This window comes from Haemaphysalis longicornis, unplaced genomic scaffold (assembly GCF_048455015.1).
Source record: "Haemaphysalis longicornis isolate Haplotype H1 unplaced genomic scaffold, Haemaphysalis longicornis Haplotype H1 scaffold_1, whole genome shotgun sequence".
NCBI lineage: Eukaryota > Metazoa > Arthropoda > Arachnida > Ixodida > Ixodidae > Haemaphysalis > Haemaphysalis longicornis.
In genome coordinates this window covers 35,262,920-35,281,970 of record NW_027526203.1, presented here as the reverse complement: position 1 = coordinate 35,281,970, position 19,051 = coordinate 35,262,920, and the positions used below count along the sequence as shown (strand labels likewise).

General features: G+C 47.5%; 1 protein-coding gene across 1 annotated transcript; it reads right to left on the bottom strand.

Annotated features, from left to right (window-relative positions):
* Positions 1–6,964: 6,964 nt before the first annotated feature.
* On the bottom strand, positions 6,965–7,681 carry LOC144163309 (microtubule-associated protein RP/EB family member 1-like). Its single transcript, XM_077694272.1, has one exon. It carries the CDS (start codon positions 7,679–7,681, stop codon positions 6,965–6,967), a length of 717 nt encoding a protein of 238 aa, XP_077550398.1.
* Positions 7,682–19,051: the final 11,370 nt, after the last annotated feature.

The window sequence follows — 19,051 nt, the reverse complement described above, 5'->3', positions numbered from 1 at the left end:
ACGTCGAATCACCCGTCCGATGACCTCCCCCCCTCTCCACTTCCCTCACGAGAAATTTCGGGGGGAGGACTTGTTTTGACCCCCTGTACCCCTGAAGACTTTGGTAAAAGCCAGTTGTATTGTGCAATTAGTTTGAACATTTCGCTAATGCTTCAAGCATAACATCACCCTGCCGTTGTAACATAAATGTTATGCTTATGTTCAGATTTATTATGTTACCTGTTACCTGACAGTATTACCTCGAACATTTTAATAACGTTAAATTTCTAAAATTACTTCAACGTTATGCCTTGAACATTGTAATAATGTTGCAATAAAGATGTTACATATAACGTTGCTTTGCGGGTACTTCTTAACATTATAATAATGTTTACATTTTTACATCCCATTAATGTTCTGCCGTGAACATGCCCTGAACGTTATTATAATGTTTCAATTTGTACGTTACTTTAATGTTGAGTCCTGAGCATTTTAATAACGTTACCATTTCTAACATTGGTGATAAGTTGTTTCCTGAACATGTCCTGAACGTTATTATAATGTTTGTATATTTACATTACTTTAATGTTGAGTATGAGCATTGTAATAACATTAGTATTTCTAACATTGGTTTTAAGTTGTTTCCTAAACGTTAAATAAATGTTGGGAACAAAACGTTAACATACATGTTTGTTTTCAACGTAAAAACAACGTTTCCAACATAACATAAACATTGAATGTTTTTTTTAAACGTTACATAAACATTGCCTCGTAACATTTAACGTTATTTAAACTTTCGCAACTTCCAGATAACGTTATTCTAATGTTCTGTGCTACTTGGGAATTAATGTGCTGCAAACACCTCAGACATAGGAATGTAAAAGGGATCACCAGCACTTTCTTTTCAGTGGGTGTGTTGGTAATAGCTGAACCGTTTTTGCACCACCTTCAGCAGTTATAAGGGGACAGTGCATTCCCATTAGGTGAAGCAGAAGCCATTGAATGAAGATATTTACTTTCTCTAAGAGCACTGCATGTGGTTTTTCTCTTCTAATAAAGCCTTTGCACTTTATTGAGTATAGGAGCCACACCACCATGCATGATAGTTTTGATTACAGTGCCGTTACCTAACTCTGTGCTTGTGATGTCGGCTCAGAAGAAACTTCACTGAAACAAGCATTGAAGCCAACTTGTGTTCTGAGGCCCTGTTGCACCTAACACCGACTTTTTTTCCAGGAAATTCAATTGCAATAAAAAGCTGTGCCCAAACAGCCTCGTATCTTTTCCAATTTCTTTTGTGCATTATACTACTCGCTTTTTCTCCATAGATGTTAACTCTTGATGGCTAGTGTTAGTCTCACTTGTAGCTTACGGACTAATTATTAGGTGAAGCCATGCAGACTTTTAGTGGGTGATGTACTGGATTTCTCATGTAGCTAACCGACGGGAACTTTTGGGCGGCTTCACACGTGTAAAGTGCAAAATTTGGATGAGACAAAGAAGGATGACATGACCAAGTGCTACTTCCAACTAGGATTTATTGGTAAGATACACTCGCATATATACAGGCAAAATTTTGACACGAGACAAAGGATGACTGGAACAAGGGCAACTAAGTATTACTGGTAAAGTACAATCGTGTATATACAGAAACCGTGCGAACATCAGCAAAAAAAGCAAATTCCAGCACACAAAACAGTTATGCACCGGCACATAATAATATTTGTGACGCAGCTCATGCCCTGATGTACAAAGTATAACTAGAGATTTTTTTTTATTGGGTCAATTTCCATCGGCGATGGAGGAGGAGAGGGAAGGAAAAAGCCGTGCGAACAGCTTGACAAGCCCTATCCCCCCTCCTGGCTACAGCGATTGGCATAGCACTGACAACAACAACAATAACAAAAAAATAAAACGAAATCAACTTTTCAATATGCAGTACACAAAATAACAATCCAAAAATAGCAGTTAATACATTATACATAGTCATGCAAACAAAAGTCATGGGCACATGGAACAATAATAAGCAAGAGAAATAAACAGTATACATAGCAATATTAATTTGACGTAGTGGTAAATCGTACCATGGCAACGTAATACAACTTCTATATACGCGCTAATTATCCATAAAGAAAATACGAACGTATCCGATGTACAACGCAATAAAATTCTCACTTTAGATCGGAACTTTAGGCAAAATTCCCATTTTTTTCCTGGAGTCCCTGTAAACTTTGTTCAACATATAAGCACGAACTACAGGGATTAAATTAATCAACTGTTGATAGTGCCTATAAGGGCCTATTTTTAGATTCGTGTCTATATTGGCTTTTTGTTGCCCTAAAAATGCCTTTTTAGGCTTGCTGAGTCCATTTTACGTAACGTGTTGCCCCAAAACATACCAACAGAGTCAACTCTTCAGAACCTATACCTGCTATCAATGTGCAAGGACATTAAAAATTCACAGCTTAGTGACCCATGCATATGGATTTCAGTGGACAGGGGATTACATGTGTCCAGATTGAAAAAGTGTGAGGGCCACTCCAACTAGAAGTCTTTGGAGAGAAACTTCCTCCTATCGGAAACAGTACAAGGCAGGGAGCAGATGTAGAGGCAACTTTGAGGGCAGAGATTTTTTAGTCTTAAGAAAGCAGAAGGACCTTGAGGCAGTAATTTGGCAACGAGTTTGGTATGGTGAGGGGAAAATGTGGTCGGCAAAGTGGTTAGAAGCATTCAGGCTGTGTCTTTGCAATCACCGGATAGAAATATTGAATAGTGACCATGAATATGCTGGAGGACTCAAAGCATCTTCCTGTCCCAGTGCTTTACTGCGCTGATTAAGCTAGTGTACATGTGTGTTCCTGCATTGAGCATTTGCAGTTTTGACAGTATAATGCACAGCTGAGAGTTTCAAAGGCAATTGGAGTGACAATAGCATGAGTACAGGTGACTATTGACATCTCGATGGGGAAGGCTTGCATAGGTGACTCTTCCTTCTCTCAGTGGAATGGCTGCTTCTATGGGCAACCCAAAGTGGGTATCGGAAATAGTAGTCATGGGTGTATAACGCCATGGGAACAGGTGTTCTGGTCAGGGAAGGCTCGCCATAAAAATAAGAATACAGCGCTATGACCACTCACAGCTGGATGAACTTCGCTTTGCTCTGATTAAGTTTGTGATGATACTGAGCTGGGTGTGTTCTAAGAAAACAGAGGGACAATAAAATACCACAACACTGCAAATGGCTTATCTGCCAATATTCTCGTCCTGTACCATCACTGGGTGCAATTAGGGCAGTTACAACTGCAGGAGGTGCATATAAGACAGGCTCACCACTTGCTGTAGCTATAAGGCCTGGGACGTGCAGTTATCAAACTTTACATGCCTTCAGCTTCCCGCTGATTTACGATTTAAAGGTTGCTCTTTTCACTATTTAGGCAATGTAAAATAGTATGCATGCAATATGTAATAGCATGTATGTAAGGCACTTGTATTTGGAAGCCCGCATCATACAGCTGCCTGCAAAAAATTTCTGCCCGTGCAAGCATCGCACTCAGCCATCAAGAGCGCAGACATCAAGGGCGATAGCAAGCTAAGTGCAATGGCTAATCTCGCCTTTACCATAAAACAAATTCTTCGTTAATGGGACTGACCTCTTCAGCTTTCATTAAAGGCTCTCTCTCTCTCTCTCTCTCTCTCTCTCTCTCTCTCTCTGTCACCGTGGAATTCATAGATGTACCGGAACACGGTGAGCTCGACCACGCCTCGTTTGCGCATTTACCTGTCACCGCAATAACAAGCCGAATGTGGTACGTCCAGCGTGGCACCCCAATGCACACAATCATTTCCACATCACTGAATTCGCTGCATCACAGCACGGCATATCCTCGCTTGGTGAACTCTTTTGCTGCATGTTGTTGCTGACGGCAACGTGACTTGTTTTCTTGTAGGATATGGGCGCGCACAACTAGTGGTGTCACACTTCGTCCTAGATTCTTCAGGGAAAAGATCGGTGTTGTCGCCGTTTCACCTGCGAGGGCTCAAGGTGACGGCTTCATTCGTGAGCTGGCTCAAAGAAGCAGAACACGACGCCGAGGGAGACTTCGACGATACACTTCAACATATCACGCGGGTATCATCTACGTTGAAAGAAACCAACTCGGGCACAGAACAAATTCCCAGGGGCAAAATGACGCAATAACAACAATAAAAAAAGCGGCGAAGCGACCGTAGCTCACACACAGTGCCTTTGGCAATCGCCTCCAAATGCTTTGGCTGAAGCCTTGGGTGAAACTAAAGGAAGTGACGGCTACGTTGACAGAAACTCGGGCATCAAACAAACGCCAAAACGAACCTACCACTGCATAACACCTTACCGCAGTGCATATATCTTTTGATGCTATACGCGATAAAAGTAAAAACAACAAAAAAGCCCACGGCTCAGGAAGTGACGAAAATGTCTTTATCACGTGACCAAACGACCATTTTATTGGCCCCATCTTCAAGCGCTACGGGTGAGCTCAATAAACATCGATATTGGTTAGAAACCTCATCTAAAATCAAAAATCGGCAGTCGACTGCGCAAACACTAGTTCGAGTACAGTGAACTGTGCCTTCATTTCTTGCGACCCTATAGCTAGTGCATGCCGGAATGCTCACAGGCCGTGACAACGTCAAGAAATGTAGAATACTTTCGAGCATTCCGCGGGGTTTTAACTCTTTCCTTACCGCGCCTATTCAATTCCGATCAATTTGATCGATGGATTCAAGTTGAAATTCCCGCGCACCAACGCTCTCGTGAGGCGCCATCTGAAATGAAGGTTAGGAAACACACAACCCGTGTCAGTTTCGGTTTTGGTTTCCGGAGACCCGGTGATTTTTGACCTTGCTGGGAAGATAAGCGAGCGCCTAGCGATAGCGGCAGCCATGGCGTCGTCGTCGGGCGCTGGGTCTGAAAGGAGTCGTCGGGTTTCTCACGATTCTAGCGTTGCTACAGTCGATTTTTCTGATGAAAGTGGTAGCAGTGGCCCTGAAGAAGATTCCCTATCATCAGAGTTTAGCACCGACAGCGATGAAGCCCTCAATCAACCTGGAACGTCTTCGTCAGCTCGACGGTGAGTTTTTTTTTTTTTTTCGGGATTTATCGCGTTTTTGAGCGCCTGCGAGGGGATTGAGCGCGTTGTCAGTGTTATTATCTCTATCCGTAGGGTCTCTACGTCCTATGGGCGCGATTCGATGCCTCCCGCTGCACAACGCATGAAGTTTTGTCCAAGACGGAGACCGGGGGTTGATCTGGGCATGGGGTCACTTTTTTTTTTTTTGCTGTGCTAACAATTTTTTACGTGCACTGTTGAAACTTTTAGGATAGTTAGCTATATACACGTGCCACAAAACGTATATCTTCAAACTTTTTTACTGACTTATTTGTGCCCCCCACGCTCACTTTTCCAAAATTTTTTTGTTGCAAATATTTTGTTGTTTCGGATTTTTTTCCTGCTATTGTGTTGCACACACACGTTTTATACTTATATCAATAAAAAGCGCATTTATTTGTCGACATTTTGGTATACTACAATAAACATGAAACTTTTTTATATAACAATAAAAAAGTTTTTCCTGCACCTTATGAAAACGGGTCTTTTCCTGGCGGTAAGGCAAGAGTTAAGCAATTCTTTTAAACTCTGCTTGCAAATTGTCACAACAGATTTGTGATTTCTTCTGGCAAAGCCGGCCACCCATTACAAAAAAAAAAAAGCCTCAAATTCGTTTCTTTCTTCCCAGAAGCAGCAGGCTTGTTTTCTTTGAAAGATTGCTTGGTGGAGAAGCCAAAGCCCCAAGTATCCGTATGAATACGACGTATGATATTCGAAGAAAACTCCTAGCTGTCACTCTTCGCGCCTCGCAGCGGATCGAGGAAGATCAGCTTCGCAAGGGACGGTGCGAAGATAACAGTGTTTCCCCGTTAGCGGTAAGAAACTACCAGCCTTAGTATAAGTCATAAGTCATTGTGCATGTGCATGCTTACTCGATCCGAAGTCTTTTATTATGATATATATCGTCATGCGCACGCGAAATCTCGCGCGTGCAAGCACCAAATGTCAACCCAGCGCAAAGGAACGGCGGTGAGAGCGAGCCGGAGTAAAGCAGACGACAAAACATTTAGGCAAAATATACAAAAGCGATAGCCGACCGATGACGATGACGATGATGACGTCACGCAGACGCGTTTCGCAGCAACGCCAGTGTTCGGGCTTGGTAGGTGAAATGTGGAGCTAGCAGTGCAGGCCATCTACACTTCACCGCCGGTGCCGTCATGTATCGGGTAGTTACGTTTCACTTGCCCTTCGCATGGTTCATGAATCGGCCGAAATGTGGCGAAAAGTACATGTGCACACACAGAAAGGATATTATAGTATTATATCATTAAAAGTTGTTTTACTTATAGAATAGTGGTAACTCTAAAAGGTTTATTTAGAAGCTTAATGTAAGACCAGTGTAAGACATAGCCACCCTAGTAAGACGAACAAAAACGAAAATAAGCCATGTGGCTAACCATTCCAAGTAAGAGACGAGCATTGCTAGATATGGCAGTGCTCACGACGGCACGCGACTGCAGCGACACATTTCTTCCCAGTATACGGAAATATGAACCTTTATGATCCCAGGCATGCCGGTGGCGCGAGACTAAGTGACGCATGCGCACTTGAGTGGCATCTACGAGACCTCTGATTGATGACATGCTGATAAACAGCAGCAATACCTTGCATTCTGCGTCACATCCTGGGCGTGTGATCTCAATCAATCACGCTCACTTATATTGACGCTTCAAAACGGAGAGTGAATGCACAAACTAGAATTCCGCTCCCGAAAAGCAGAACACCGAGTTTCAAAAATGGTTTGCGGGATCTTACACATGCACATGCAGTCATACCAGTAGAGTAGTCGGCATCTGGTCAAGGCAATCTTTATTCACTGCCCAAAAAGGCTTTCACTCATTTTTCCCCTGGCCTTCGCCGGCAGGCGGCTCTTTCAAGTTGAGGGGCCGCAGAATTTCAATGATCTTGTACACGAGGCTTCCTTCCACGGCGCTTCCTTCAGCCTCACTGGCACGACACAAGTTTTCGATGGACCGCAAAGCCAAGCGGTAGTTAGCGTAATCTTGGCCGGCATCATCGGCCGGCTCCACGATCTTCTCCGCTTCATCATGCGGCTCGGAATTCAGATTTCGTGCCGCGTCCGGGTGCTGGTCAAGCGGAGCTGCCCGCCCGGCCACAGAACGCCCCGTTCCTGACGGCACGCGACGGGAGTCGCCATCTGCAGAAGTCGTCGCTGCGGATGCGCCGCCCGGAGAGCCGATGTCACGGTCGGCGTGCGTGGCGTCAAAGAGTCTTCGGAACCACTTAAGCAGTTCGTAATGGTCCCTGAAGCGGCCGGCAACAAGACTTTCTATGCGGAATGCTCTGCGCAGGTGGGCCTTTTCCAGGCCCTGCTGCAAGAGCTTGAAATTGAAGATTTGGTCTTGCTCGCTCCCTGCGCTTCGTCTCACCTTGGGGAGAGGCAGGCTTCCGGGGCGCAGCTTCAGCAGAAGCATGCAATAGGCCTCGCCCGATCTCAGGTCCTCGAAGCTCTCGATGTTTGACTCAAGGCGCCCGTTGATCCAGGCGATAAGCTGGCTGCCGGTAATTAGGCCGCCTGCTGATCCCATGGTGTACTGACGCGACGTCGGAGGAGCGGGACGGGACATACTTTTTTTACCAACGTATTTAGCGACCTAAGCCGATAATTGCAGCGTCCCAGAACAGAGAGTTCGCGTGGCAAACGGGCACGAGCGGTTGCTTCGTTGTCTGGCAATGATGATAATGACCGTCATGGTGATGATAATGATAGTGCAGCAGACAAGGACGCCACATTCCGGATTGGTGGTTGAAACGAGGTGGGGACCAGAGCTTAGGCAGGCTATTACCCTCCACTGGGGAAATTGCCTGGCAGTAAAATATAAATTTCTCTCCACGACAGAGAATTATCTGGTCGCACGCCTCGCCTAGCTGCAAAATAATAACTAGTGGCGTCTTCCAGTGGCATCCCAAGTTAAAGCGACCTAGACTGTACCAAACTTCCCTTACGTCCTAGGAAAACACGTAGAAGTGAAAATGAAACACCTATAGTTTTTCCTTTTATAAATAACAATATTCATCATCAACAACAACAGCCTACTAAGTCCACTGCAGGTAGGGTGGCTATTCTAGCCATAGAGTTTCTTAGTAAGCATACATTGTAAGAAACTATGATTCTAGCCACCCTACTGCAGGGAGAAGGCCTCTCCCATCGACCGGCTTCCAACCGCACCTGTGCTGCGCTGCCTTAGTCCATTCTTTGCCTCCGAATTTATTAATTAGAATATAAAATAAAAATAACAATTATAATAAGTCTATTTATGTCAACTGTGTGACGTCATGGTGACCTGGGGGGGTCGAGGGCGTGTTGCCTCGCCATTGGGCCGAGCCGATAGACAGACAGAGAGAGAGAAAGGGAGAGAGAGGGAGGACGTTTATTGAAACAACAGGGCCGGGTAGGGGAGAAAAAGAGTTATGAGCGGTGGGTGGCCATTCTAGTCCGGTAGGCCGCGTGCCGTGGCTGCCGTCCTCGCCCAAAAGATCAGGGCCTTCTGGTCTTCGAGCTGGCAGCTCTGCAACGCGCAGTACCACTCTTCAAAGGAAGGGGATCTGGGTGGTGTAGGGTTGGTGGGGCACGTGCAGACGAGATGAGCAGCTGTGGTGTCAGGCAAAAACTTTATTTTGGTTGAAGCCATTCAGCTCGCCCTTGTCGCCAGAGACATGTTATTTTTGGAGCCTTAGTGGCATCCATTCACCAGCGACCTCTAAAGCCCTGTCGGTTATCTCGGATCGTACCTGCAGAGCGTGGCCTCCCAGTGCTCCTTAGATGTGTTTAGTGGAAACGAATCCTGGGGACATTTCCATATTATGTCAGATAATGCGGCGTGTTTAACGCACATGTGGCAGGCTGCGGTTGGGTATAGGCTTGGGAGTAGGTTGGTAGGACGGGCAGGGTTAGGGAGAGTTTGCAGTAACCGACAAATGTCGGCTTTGCTGTTATCTGATTGCTGGTCTACCGGTGGGTATAAGATCCGGTGGGAAAGTAGGTCGACGGTCGTAAAGACAATAACTGTGACCAGGCGATCCCTCGCAGACCGTCTCCCGGGATTGGGATAGAGATGATGCTCTGCCTGGAACGTGAGCCCTCGGGCAGTTTCACGGGCCGTCTCGTTTTCATCGAAGCCGGAGTGTGAGGGTTCCCAGGGGAAATGAATTGTCTAGCCTTGGGATTTCGTGGAATCATGAGTGCCACTCATGCTAACCGGTCATAGGCGACATTTTGAAACGCAGTCTCTGAATCATAAATTAGTGTTTGTGGCTAAGATTCGGTATAATGGCTGAGGCTATGGACACCTCTTCCGCCATTTCTTAGCAAGTGGCTCGTATTGTAGCCGATTTCAGAAGTATTTTGGAGAGGTCCGCTTGTATTCTGCTGCGTCTACATAGACTATGTTCGCGTTATTTGATTATTTTGTGGACTGCTTCAGCCCGTTTCTTTCTCCTGGCTATGTGATGTTCGGGGTGCATATTCCACGGCAGTGATTTAGTATTGTCACGGGACATATAAGAGGACCACAGCGCCATGACCAAAGACCAGCGATTACGATGACGACAAAGGGCTGGCGTATCTTGCGCTGCCTATCTGATTGCTGCCATGTAAATAAAGTAACTGGATTGTTCTCTCTCATCGTTCATTGTATCTGCTCTTCCGCCACGTGATAATATTTAGCCATGAGTGGATGAGTGTTCACCGGCTGTTGGTTCGCCTCACTACATCGCCAGCCCAAGCCCATTTCTTTCTTTAGTTGAACTATATCTTCTACTCTAGTTGTTTTCTGATCCAGGTAGCTCCTTTCGTTTCCCTGAGAATTACTCCTGATCGGTCTATAAGGAGCGGAAGGGCAGTAATCCATTGGGGGGAAGAAATGAGGAAATACGGGGGTAGACCGTGGACGCGAGTGGCGCAGGACAAGATCAGTTGGAGGTCAATGGGAAAGGCCTTCGTCCTGAAGTGGACCCTGAGTATGCTGCTGATGATGGTGGATGTGGGTTGTGTTACGATTCAGCGCGCCGCTGCCCTGTGCACGCGTGCTGCAAGTTTAGTGCAGTGCGGTGAAGCTTTGGGTACTGCGGTAAAGCCGCCCTCCTCCAACATGATGCGACAAGCCGGAGTGTGTACGCCGCGCGGGCGCTTGCTGTCGGTGGATAATGACCGCGGCAATCACAAATACACTGTTCTACTAGATGCATGTAGAGCCTTGAATCTGCGAAGAGACTCCCGTCGCCAAGATCTCCTCTCCCTTCTCTCAGACTCAACGTGCGCCGGCTTTCGCGAGCCCGGGAAAGAGTGTTCTTGTGCGTCTGTACTTTCGTCGAGCCGTGTGCGAAGCCCTCGGAGGCAGCACAACCGTTAACGGTTCTGTGGATAAACCCAGCACAATCAGTGACTGCATAGGGCGTCTGTTAAGAGCGCTGCTCTTTCCGAGTCGGGCTGTAAGCCCGTTACGGCGGCTCGGGCATCGTAGAATCCACGGGGGTCAATGGTGAATGCGGGACCTTCCTTCACTGAGTTTTACCACGGTTCAGAGGATAGCTGGAAGGGCGTGTGACTTTGTCACGTGTGTTATTCGCACAGGACTATTTTGGTACAGCTGGATAGTACTTTAGAGAGCGATGAATATGAAAGCTGTGAAAAAAACCCGCTTGTTGGAACCTGAAAAAGAGTTGCGCGTCTATGTTTCGAACGCGCTCAGAAAGCTAGAGTTAATACAGGCTCTACTCGCTGGTGGAGTTGACGATGACAAGCTGTCGTAATGCAGGGGGCTTATTGATGACAGGGAGACCGCTAAACGTCACGCTGCAGAGACAGAATGCCAGCGAGAGAAGTGAGAACAGGAAATCCAGCTGGAGCGACAGCAGCTTCAGCGGGAAGAGAAGAAACTCCAAAGGGGGCGATAAAAACGAGAACAGGAGCTCCAGCGAGAGAGACTCTGGCAGGAGGAAGAAAAGCAGCAGATATAGCACTGAAGCGGATGGAGCTCGAAATGCCCCAAACTCAGGTTCAGGGTGACAGCAGCGCGCAGTCTGTGGCGACCGAGCGAGCGAGCTTACAAGATACGAGAAGATATCTTCCTTTTATGATCAATTTCGAGCGTAGTTTCGAGAAGGCCCAGTTTAGTAGCTACTAATGGCCGCAAAGGTTGGTTACGCTTTTGCTGGGTGAGGCATCCCACGGGACGGGCCGCTTGCCAAAAGAGGATGCGCAGGACTACGGGAAAGTGAAGTCGAGCCTCCTTCGTAAGAGCAGGCTGTCCGCGAAGGCGTTTCGCCAGAAATTTCATGAGGCCGAGTGAGCTAGGGGAAAGTCATACTCGGAGTTCGTCTATAGATGGTATTCACTGAAAAGTTCAGTGGTCAATTTATTAGCCTGGCAACACTGGAAACGGCCACGGACATGACATCTTCTGCCACTGCCCCCGCACGCCATAGAAAAAAAAAAAAAAAAAACCCGCGTACGTGTTGTGCTCCGTTTCAACGATTCAACAGTGGTGTCAACAGAGATGTTATTAGTCGCACTCATATTGGAGCCGTGGAGAGGAACACTTCAGGTACGTAGCTTAGAGTGAAAGAAGTAGACCCATGTTTCTCCACAAGGTACTGCTTTTGACATCAGTGGGACAGTGTGATGCGTGTGCTGCCATGATAGCGGCCGAGCTTCCCCGTTGCTAAGGCGACCCACATGGTTGCCGGCACGCTTGCTACATCAGTGAATACAACCTTTAAGCTCATGGCAAGCATAGAAGAGTGTCTTAAAAAAGCGGCGAGCACGACAATGGGTGTGAATGCTCCGGTATAGATTAGTCTTACCGTCGGCTGCCGGAAAACGTGAGACACTGGGTGCAGGAGCGGCCAGGGGCGGTATTCTCGCAACTGTCCCTTTTGAAAACGTCCCTTTTGCGTCCCTTTCATCGTGACGTACTTCCGGTTAAGCAGTAGGCTCTGGCAGTAGGTTTGCCGCACTTGCATTACGTCACTTCCTGTTGTTTTCTTTTAGCCAATCAGGGCTCGCCAAAAGGGACAGGCATTCTCGAGTTTTGTCCCTTTTGCGTCCCTTTCAAAAGTGTCCCTTTTGGCAAGCCCTGATTGGCTAAAAGCAAACAACCGGAAGTGACGTAACGCAAGCGCGGCAAACCTACTGCCAACGCTCACTGCTTAACCGGAAGTACGTCATGAGAAAGGGGCGCAAAAGGGACGTTTTCAAAAGGGACAGTTGCGAGAATACCGCCCCAGATGTGAACACTGTGGACAGGGCAGCACAGTCAGCCGACAAGTCTGTCGCACGACGCGGTGCGCGGGGCCCGAAGAGATTTCAGGGAGAGGACTGACAAGTCAGGGCCGAAAGGCGGAGGTTTTCAAGAAAACGGTGGAGCGTACAATATCGCTGACTCGGACTGAGAAACTGGCCGGGAAAATGAAACGGGAGCAGAAGCAGAGGCGCAGCGCCGAAAGAAAGCCTTGAAACGCGCAAACAGTCCGGGTTTTTTAACTGTGGTGAGACAGGGCATTTAGCTTCGAGCTGCAGGAACGGCAAGCTTGTATTTCACGTAGTAGACGCGAGCCGCTTCAGGGACCATTACGAACTTCTAAAGAGGTTCCGAAAACTCTTTGACGCCACGCACGCCGACCGTGACATCGGCTCTCCGGGCGGCACATCCGCAGCGACGACTTCTGCAGATGGCGACTCCCGTCGCGTGCCGTCAGGAACGGGGCGTTCTGTGGCCGGGCGGGCAGCTCCGCTTGACCAGCACCCGGACGCGGCACGAAGTCGGGGTTCCGAGCCGCATGACGAAGGGGAGAAGATCGTGGAGCCGGCCGATGATGCCGGCCAAGATTACGCTAACTACCGCTTGGCTTTGCGGTCCATCAAAAACTTGTGTCGTGCCAGTGAGGCTGCAGGAAGCGCCGAGGAAGGTAGCCTTCTGTACAAGATCATTCAAATTCTACGGCCCCTCAACTTGCAGGAGCCGCCTGCCGGCGAAGGCCTGCGGGAAAACTGAGTGAAAGCCTTTTTGGGCAGTCAATAAAAGATTGCCTTGGCCAGATGCCGACTGCTCTACTGGTCTGACTGCATGTGCATGTGTAAGATCCCGCAAACCATTTTTTTAAACTCGCTGTTCTGCTTTTCGGGAGCGGAATTCTAGTATGTGCATTCACTCTCCGTTTTGAAGCGTCAATATGAGTGAGCGTGATTGACTGAAATCAGACGCCCAGGATGTGACGCAGAATGCAAGGTATTGCTGCTGTTTATCAGCATGTCATCAATCAGAGGTCTCGTAGATGCCACTCAAGTGCGCATGCGTCACTTAGTCTCGCGCCACCGGCATGCCTGGGATCATAAAGGTTCATATTTCCGTATACTGGGAAGAAAAGTGTCGCTGCAGTAGCGTGCCGTCGTGAGCACTGCCATATTAGGTGGCTAGAATGGGCAGGTGTGAGTACCGCGGCGCCTTCCTTCGGCCGCGCGTGACTCCCTTGCGCGCAGCTGACACCAGGGAAAACGTGGCGCTGCCCGTCGAAGCGCGGTAGCCGCGGCCGTCCTGCCCAACGTTAGTCCTGCCCGCGCTCTCCCTGCCCTCGCCGTGGCCAGCTTCGTCGTGCGTTGTGGACTGTCTCGTGTTGTTCTTCCGTTCGGGCATTTGTTCGGGGTGCGATGCTGTCGACAGCAAAGAAGACGACGGAGCGAACGGAGAAAACAAACTAACTTGCGCATTCAGCGTAACACCTTTGCATGCTAAAGCCGCGGCAGAAATTTATAGTCAATGGGTGATGTGCCGCAGATTGGCTGCCGAGACCATTCTGCTGCCCTGAGCTTCACGCTATACGGTTTTATTGCCTCAGGAGGATACAGTTTCTACTTAAGGTGTGAACTAGCAAGGTAATGAGAAGAAACTGAATGCAGTGAAACCTTGTATGATGCAGGCTGAATTTTACAATTTTTTTTAATTCTTCACTTGTAAAAAAATTCAGGGAAGCTTGCATTCACGCGCAATACTTGAATGACGAAGCTCTTGTAGTTGGGCATTCCCGGACGCATAGTTAAGTTTTTAGTATCATTGTTAGTTGCATTGCCTGCACTGCTAGCTCCACATTTCTTTCTAGTATATATTAGCATGAAACTCTGAGTACCGTGGACACCTACCAAGCCCGAACACTGGCGTTACTGCGAAACGCGTCTGCGTGACGTCATCATCGTCTGCTTTACTCGGGCTCGCTCTCACCGCCGTTCCTTTGCGCTGGGTTGACATTTGGTGCTTGCACGCGCGAGATTTCGCGTGCGCATGACGATATATATCATAATAAAAGACTTCGGATCGAGTAAGCATGCACATGTACAATGACTTATGACTTATACTAAGGCTGGTAGTTTCTTACCGCTACGGGGGAAACACTGTTATCTTCGCACCGTCCCTTGCGAAGCTGATCTTCCTCGATCCGGTGCGAGGCGCGAAGAGAGCTAGCTAGGAGTTTTCTCCGAATATCATACGCCGTATTCATACGGATAATTGGGGCTTTGGCTTCTCCACCCAGCAATCTTTCAAAGAAAACAAGCGTGCTGCTACTATTCACAACCGAGAAACGGCAAGAAAGAAACGAATTTGAGGCTTTTTTTATAGTAATGTGTGGCCGGCTTCGCCAGAAGAAATCACAAATCTGTTGTGACGGTTTGCAAGCAGAGTTTAAAATAATTTCTTATAACCCCGCGGAATGCTCGAAAGTATTGTTTTATATTTCTTGAGGTTGTCACGTCCTGTGAGCATTCCGGCATGCACTTTCCATAGGGTCGCAAGAAATGAAGTCACGGTTCACTGTACTCGAACTAGTGTTTGCGCAGTCGACTGCCGATTTGAGATGATGTTTCTAACCAATATCGATGTTTATTAAGCTCACCCGTAGCGCTTGAAGATGGGGCCCATAACATGGTCGTTTGGATCTCGGAGGGTGGCGATATTCGGTACCAAGATAGGCACAAGCCCGGCACTTTCGGTACGATGTGGAAGCTTCAATTAAATGCGTTGATATGCCGTGTCTAGCACTTACACTTACCTGAACCTTCCTTTATTGCCGAAAAAAGGCGTATGATTAGGCCAAGAGAACATTTTACTCTTAAAGGGGACTCATCTGTTAACATTCGTATGGGACTTAGCTCTTCATGACCCAGGGGCTTAAAGAAGCCACGATGACAAAATAAGGTTGTTTTATTCGAAAGATTTTGTGTTTTATAGTGCCCCCAGCGCTTGTCGGCCGGATATAAACGATGCTTTATTCGCTGAGAAATTAATCGATTTAAGTTAAAATTTTGATTTTCCCGCTAAATCGTGTTTTCGTGGTCTGCAATCACATCACAGGAACCGACCGCTCTGCAGCCTAGGGTGACCTTATTCACGCGTCACCCGTAGAGGGTGGAGAGTCTGGACACGGCACCGCCATTTTGGGTCACTCGCTCGCCGCTGAAGCAAGTCATTGTATCAAAACCGCGCTAAAAATATCGCCGCAACACGGTTACTGGTGAAGTTTGTATCATCTTATCTCTTTCGCGTTGCTGGGTCTCGTCGGAAACGAAAAGAACGCGTTGAGCACATTGAACATTCAAAGGGTGCCTCCACCCAGTACGGCGATGCTGGCATCAAGGTACCCTACGGCGGCGTTCGCGCGTTTGTTAGTAAAGCAAAGTAAATTAAAGTAAAAGTTCCTAGTTCCCTTTGATGCGGGCAAGCGCTGGGTAGCGCCACAGGAAGAAGTATCAGTTTACAGTTTGTTCGACGCACTCATGCCGCACTTAATGTTTTTTTGCCCGGTCGGTTTGCTTCCCAATCCGCTCCGAGCCATGACATTGACGAGTCGGCGGAGTCAATAGCTGCTGATGTGGTGGCTAGCTGCTGACCTTCGTATATGTGGCTTGCTTTCGCGTACGAGTGTACCAACCAAGTGTACCGACTAGTTCCGATGTTCAGCGAAGACTGTGACACTGTGGAGCGTGTATTTTCGCTGGTCTAATCGGCACTGCAGTCTCTAGGGCTTGTGGCCACTCGTTGCTGGCTAGCTGCTCCGTCGCAGCGTTTGTCGGCGTCAGCGTGGCGGCAGTGCTGTTGCCAGAGGCGGAGGCGTTCCTTCGTGAGCCCGGCCTCTCCGGCCCGGTCGCGCTATTACGTTTCGTCTACTTCCGCTGCACATCCGCTGCACGCTTTGCAGTGGCAGTGGCGCAACGGAGCTACCCCAAATAAATTTGACAATTTACCTGTAGAACTTCTAAACTGTAAACGGGAACGTATGCGTTTTTGGGATGATTACGTTGAGCGCCGAAAAATTTTTGAATCCACGCCCGCATCCATTGCGAAGTCACGCTCTAGCCTAGCCGATCCGCTGAGCGAAGGAAAATGTCGCGCACTGTGTGCGATTAACAAGCTGTGCTATGCTGTAGCTGCTGAGTTTCGCTGAGCTGTGCCACCACATAACCACTCGCTGTGTTGGGTGGGTGGTGGTGACTGTGATGAAAGTGCGCCGTGTGCTTCATAAGCCGTTGTATTGTGAGGTGCTGAGAAACCGTGCGAGATTCCCAGACCAACTTTCCGAACCTGCGATCGTCCATTTCATCGTCAAAGGATTTACTTCGTGACTTGATGTGTTCGCTTCTTTTTTGCTTTTTATTTACGCATCACGGTGTGCTCGACGCCTGAGCGAGCATGGTTCGTATGCCCAAACGCATCGCCGCTTACCTTATGGTTTTCTTACCGACCAAGGCGGAGTGGCACTGTGTTCGTGTATCCGCACTGAAAGCATCAAACAAAGCTTATCATCTCAGGCTAATCAAGCGTACAAGGTTCCCACTGGTTGAATACGTTCAATAATGCCTTTAAGGCGAAAAATAGCGTGTAGTACTGCCTAAATTAAAAGATAATTCCGGCGCCGCTCTTTTTCGTATTGTAGCAAGCACACTGGTTTAATTCAAATGTATTGCACAATTTTCCAGTTTTGAATATGCTTTTGTTTCCTTTTTAAATTGCGTGAAGTTTCTAATAACAATATATTAGTAGCTTTTTGCGAAACTGCGGCTTGCGTTAACATGCGTGCTACGAGGCTTTCGGCTGCGGTGGCATGCCTGCGGTGGGAGCCACTGTGTCGTTCCAGTTTCTGTGTCGTTCCATGTAATTTGACTGCTGGTAAGTTGTCTGCGTTCTGTCCGGGAATCGGAATGTAGTGTGCTAGCTCTGCCAAGCAACTGTTGGTGGGTGAGCCTCTTACCGGCAGTTGCGAAAAGCCAAATATCGTGCTGTGCTTCGTAACTCCTGAAATAGTGGTGCGCAGCATTGTTATCTTTTGTGAACGCTTCTTTTTTTTTGTGGGATAGAGGTATTCAGTTGGCAGGTGCCGTGCGTGACGTTGGCTGTTCTAGATGACGAACAGCTGTATTGCTTTCATTGCCGATGTGCTTCAAGCTGTACCCGAAAGGTCGACATGTCAACAGTGAACCTGTATTGTCTAATATTAATCGGCGCTTCCTGTATCTAGGCCAACCCACTAAGTTTCTCTGTATTTGTCTCATGCGTTAGCAAACAAATCCCAATTGAGCTATTTAAATCCAGCCCTGTAAAACCGGCTTCACAAAGGACAAACACATTGCTAGAAAGACATCTAATAAGGGGAAATATAAACAGTGTGCCAACAAAATGTGGGGTTCCAAAGCCTTTTTTAAATACCCAATTAGTGTATTACGTCACGCTTTTTATTCCTATCGGGTCTCAAGGTACGAGTCTATCATAATTACGCATGTTAATTTGTCTGATTATGTGTTTACTTAGCATGTATTACGTACTGCCCTTTTTTTCATTAAGGGCCGACTTGCCAAAGAATGCTGACACATTAACACTGTTACACTTCTCGTCATTGAATTTTTTTAGTGAAAAGAACTGCTGAAATGACCCCTTAAATGCTGCTCATCCGATACCGTTTTCACAATTTTCACACCAGTTCTTACAGTGTCCACCATGTGCCCCTAGCAGACAGCCAAAGACTTGTTGAGGCATGCACAAAAATTTTTGATGCATATCAAATAATGGGGTACCACTGCATAGTTGCATGTTTTCTGAGCATGCCTAGACTGGAGCTATCTATTCCAAAGTCATCCAAAGTCCAAGGTCATCGAGGATCAATCACAGCAAGACCATACGCCCGTACTTCGCCCGCACTAAAATATTTCAGAAGTCTTTTTTTCCTAACACCATAGAACAATGGAACTGTTTGCCCCTCTCGATTGTGGAATGTACAAGTGTTGGTGCATTTGAACATGCATTGTATAATCACCTTTTGTAACCCTCTCCTGCTTGGGCAGCGATGCTGCCTGCAGTATTTCTAAATAAATAAATAAATAAAAGTACTGGTTTGGTGCATAAGGGTGTGAATTTTGTGAAGCAACCAGTTTCGCAAAAACAACTTTATTTTATGTTAGCTGAAAGTGATTAGCTTCGTGCCTGATAGCCCTTGGACTGCAGTTCTCTGAATACAATACTTAAAATCTATCCAGTTGTGCACCCACCCAATTTTTTACCAATAGCACCAGAGCGTCGACCGTTCGGTCCCGTGATGGAGTGATACGGCAAACTCGGCGAGCGTAGCCGCATGCGCACTAAGCAAAGGCCGCTGCTGCCGTCGTCTGCTAGGCTGTTCTAAGAGCAGACGCCCCCCCCCCCCCCCCCCCCCCCCCGATTTTTGTTAATCGCTTATCACACTGCCTGCCATACTCGAAAATTTTCTTCAAGACCGGGCACGTGGCGCCAACTGAAAACAGTAATCAGCGTTGCCGAAGGAACCTTGCGCTGAACGAACTTTGCATTTGGCATCGCTGATTACTCTGGTTTTTGTTGGCGCCACGTGCCCGGTCTTGAAGAAAAATTTCGAGTATGGCA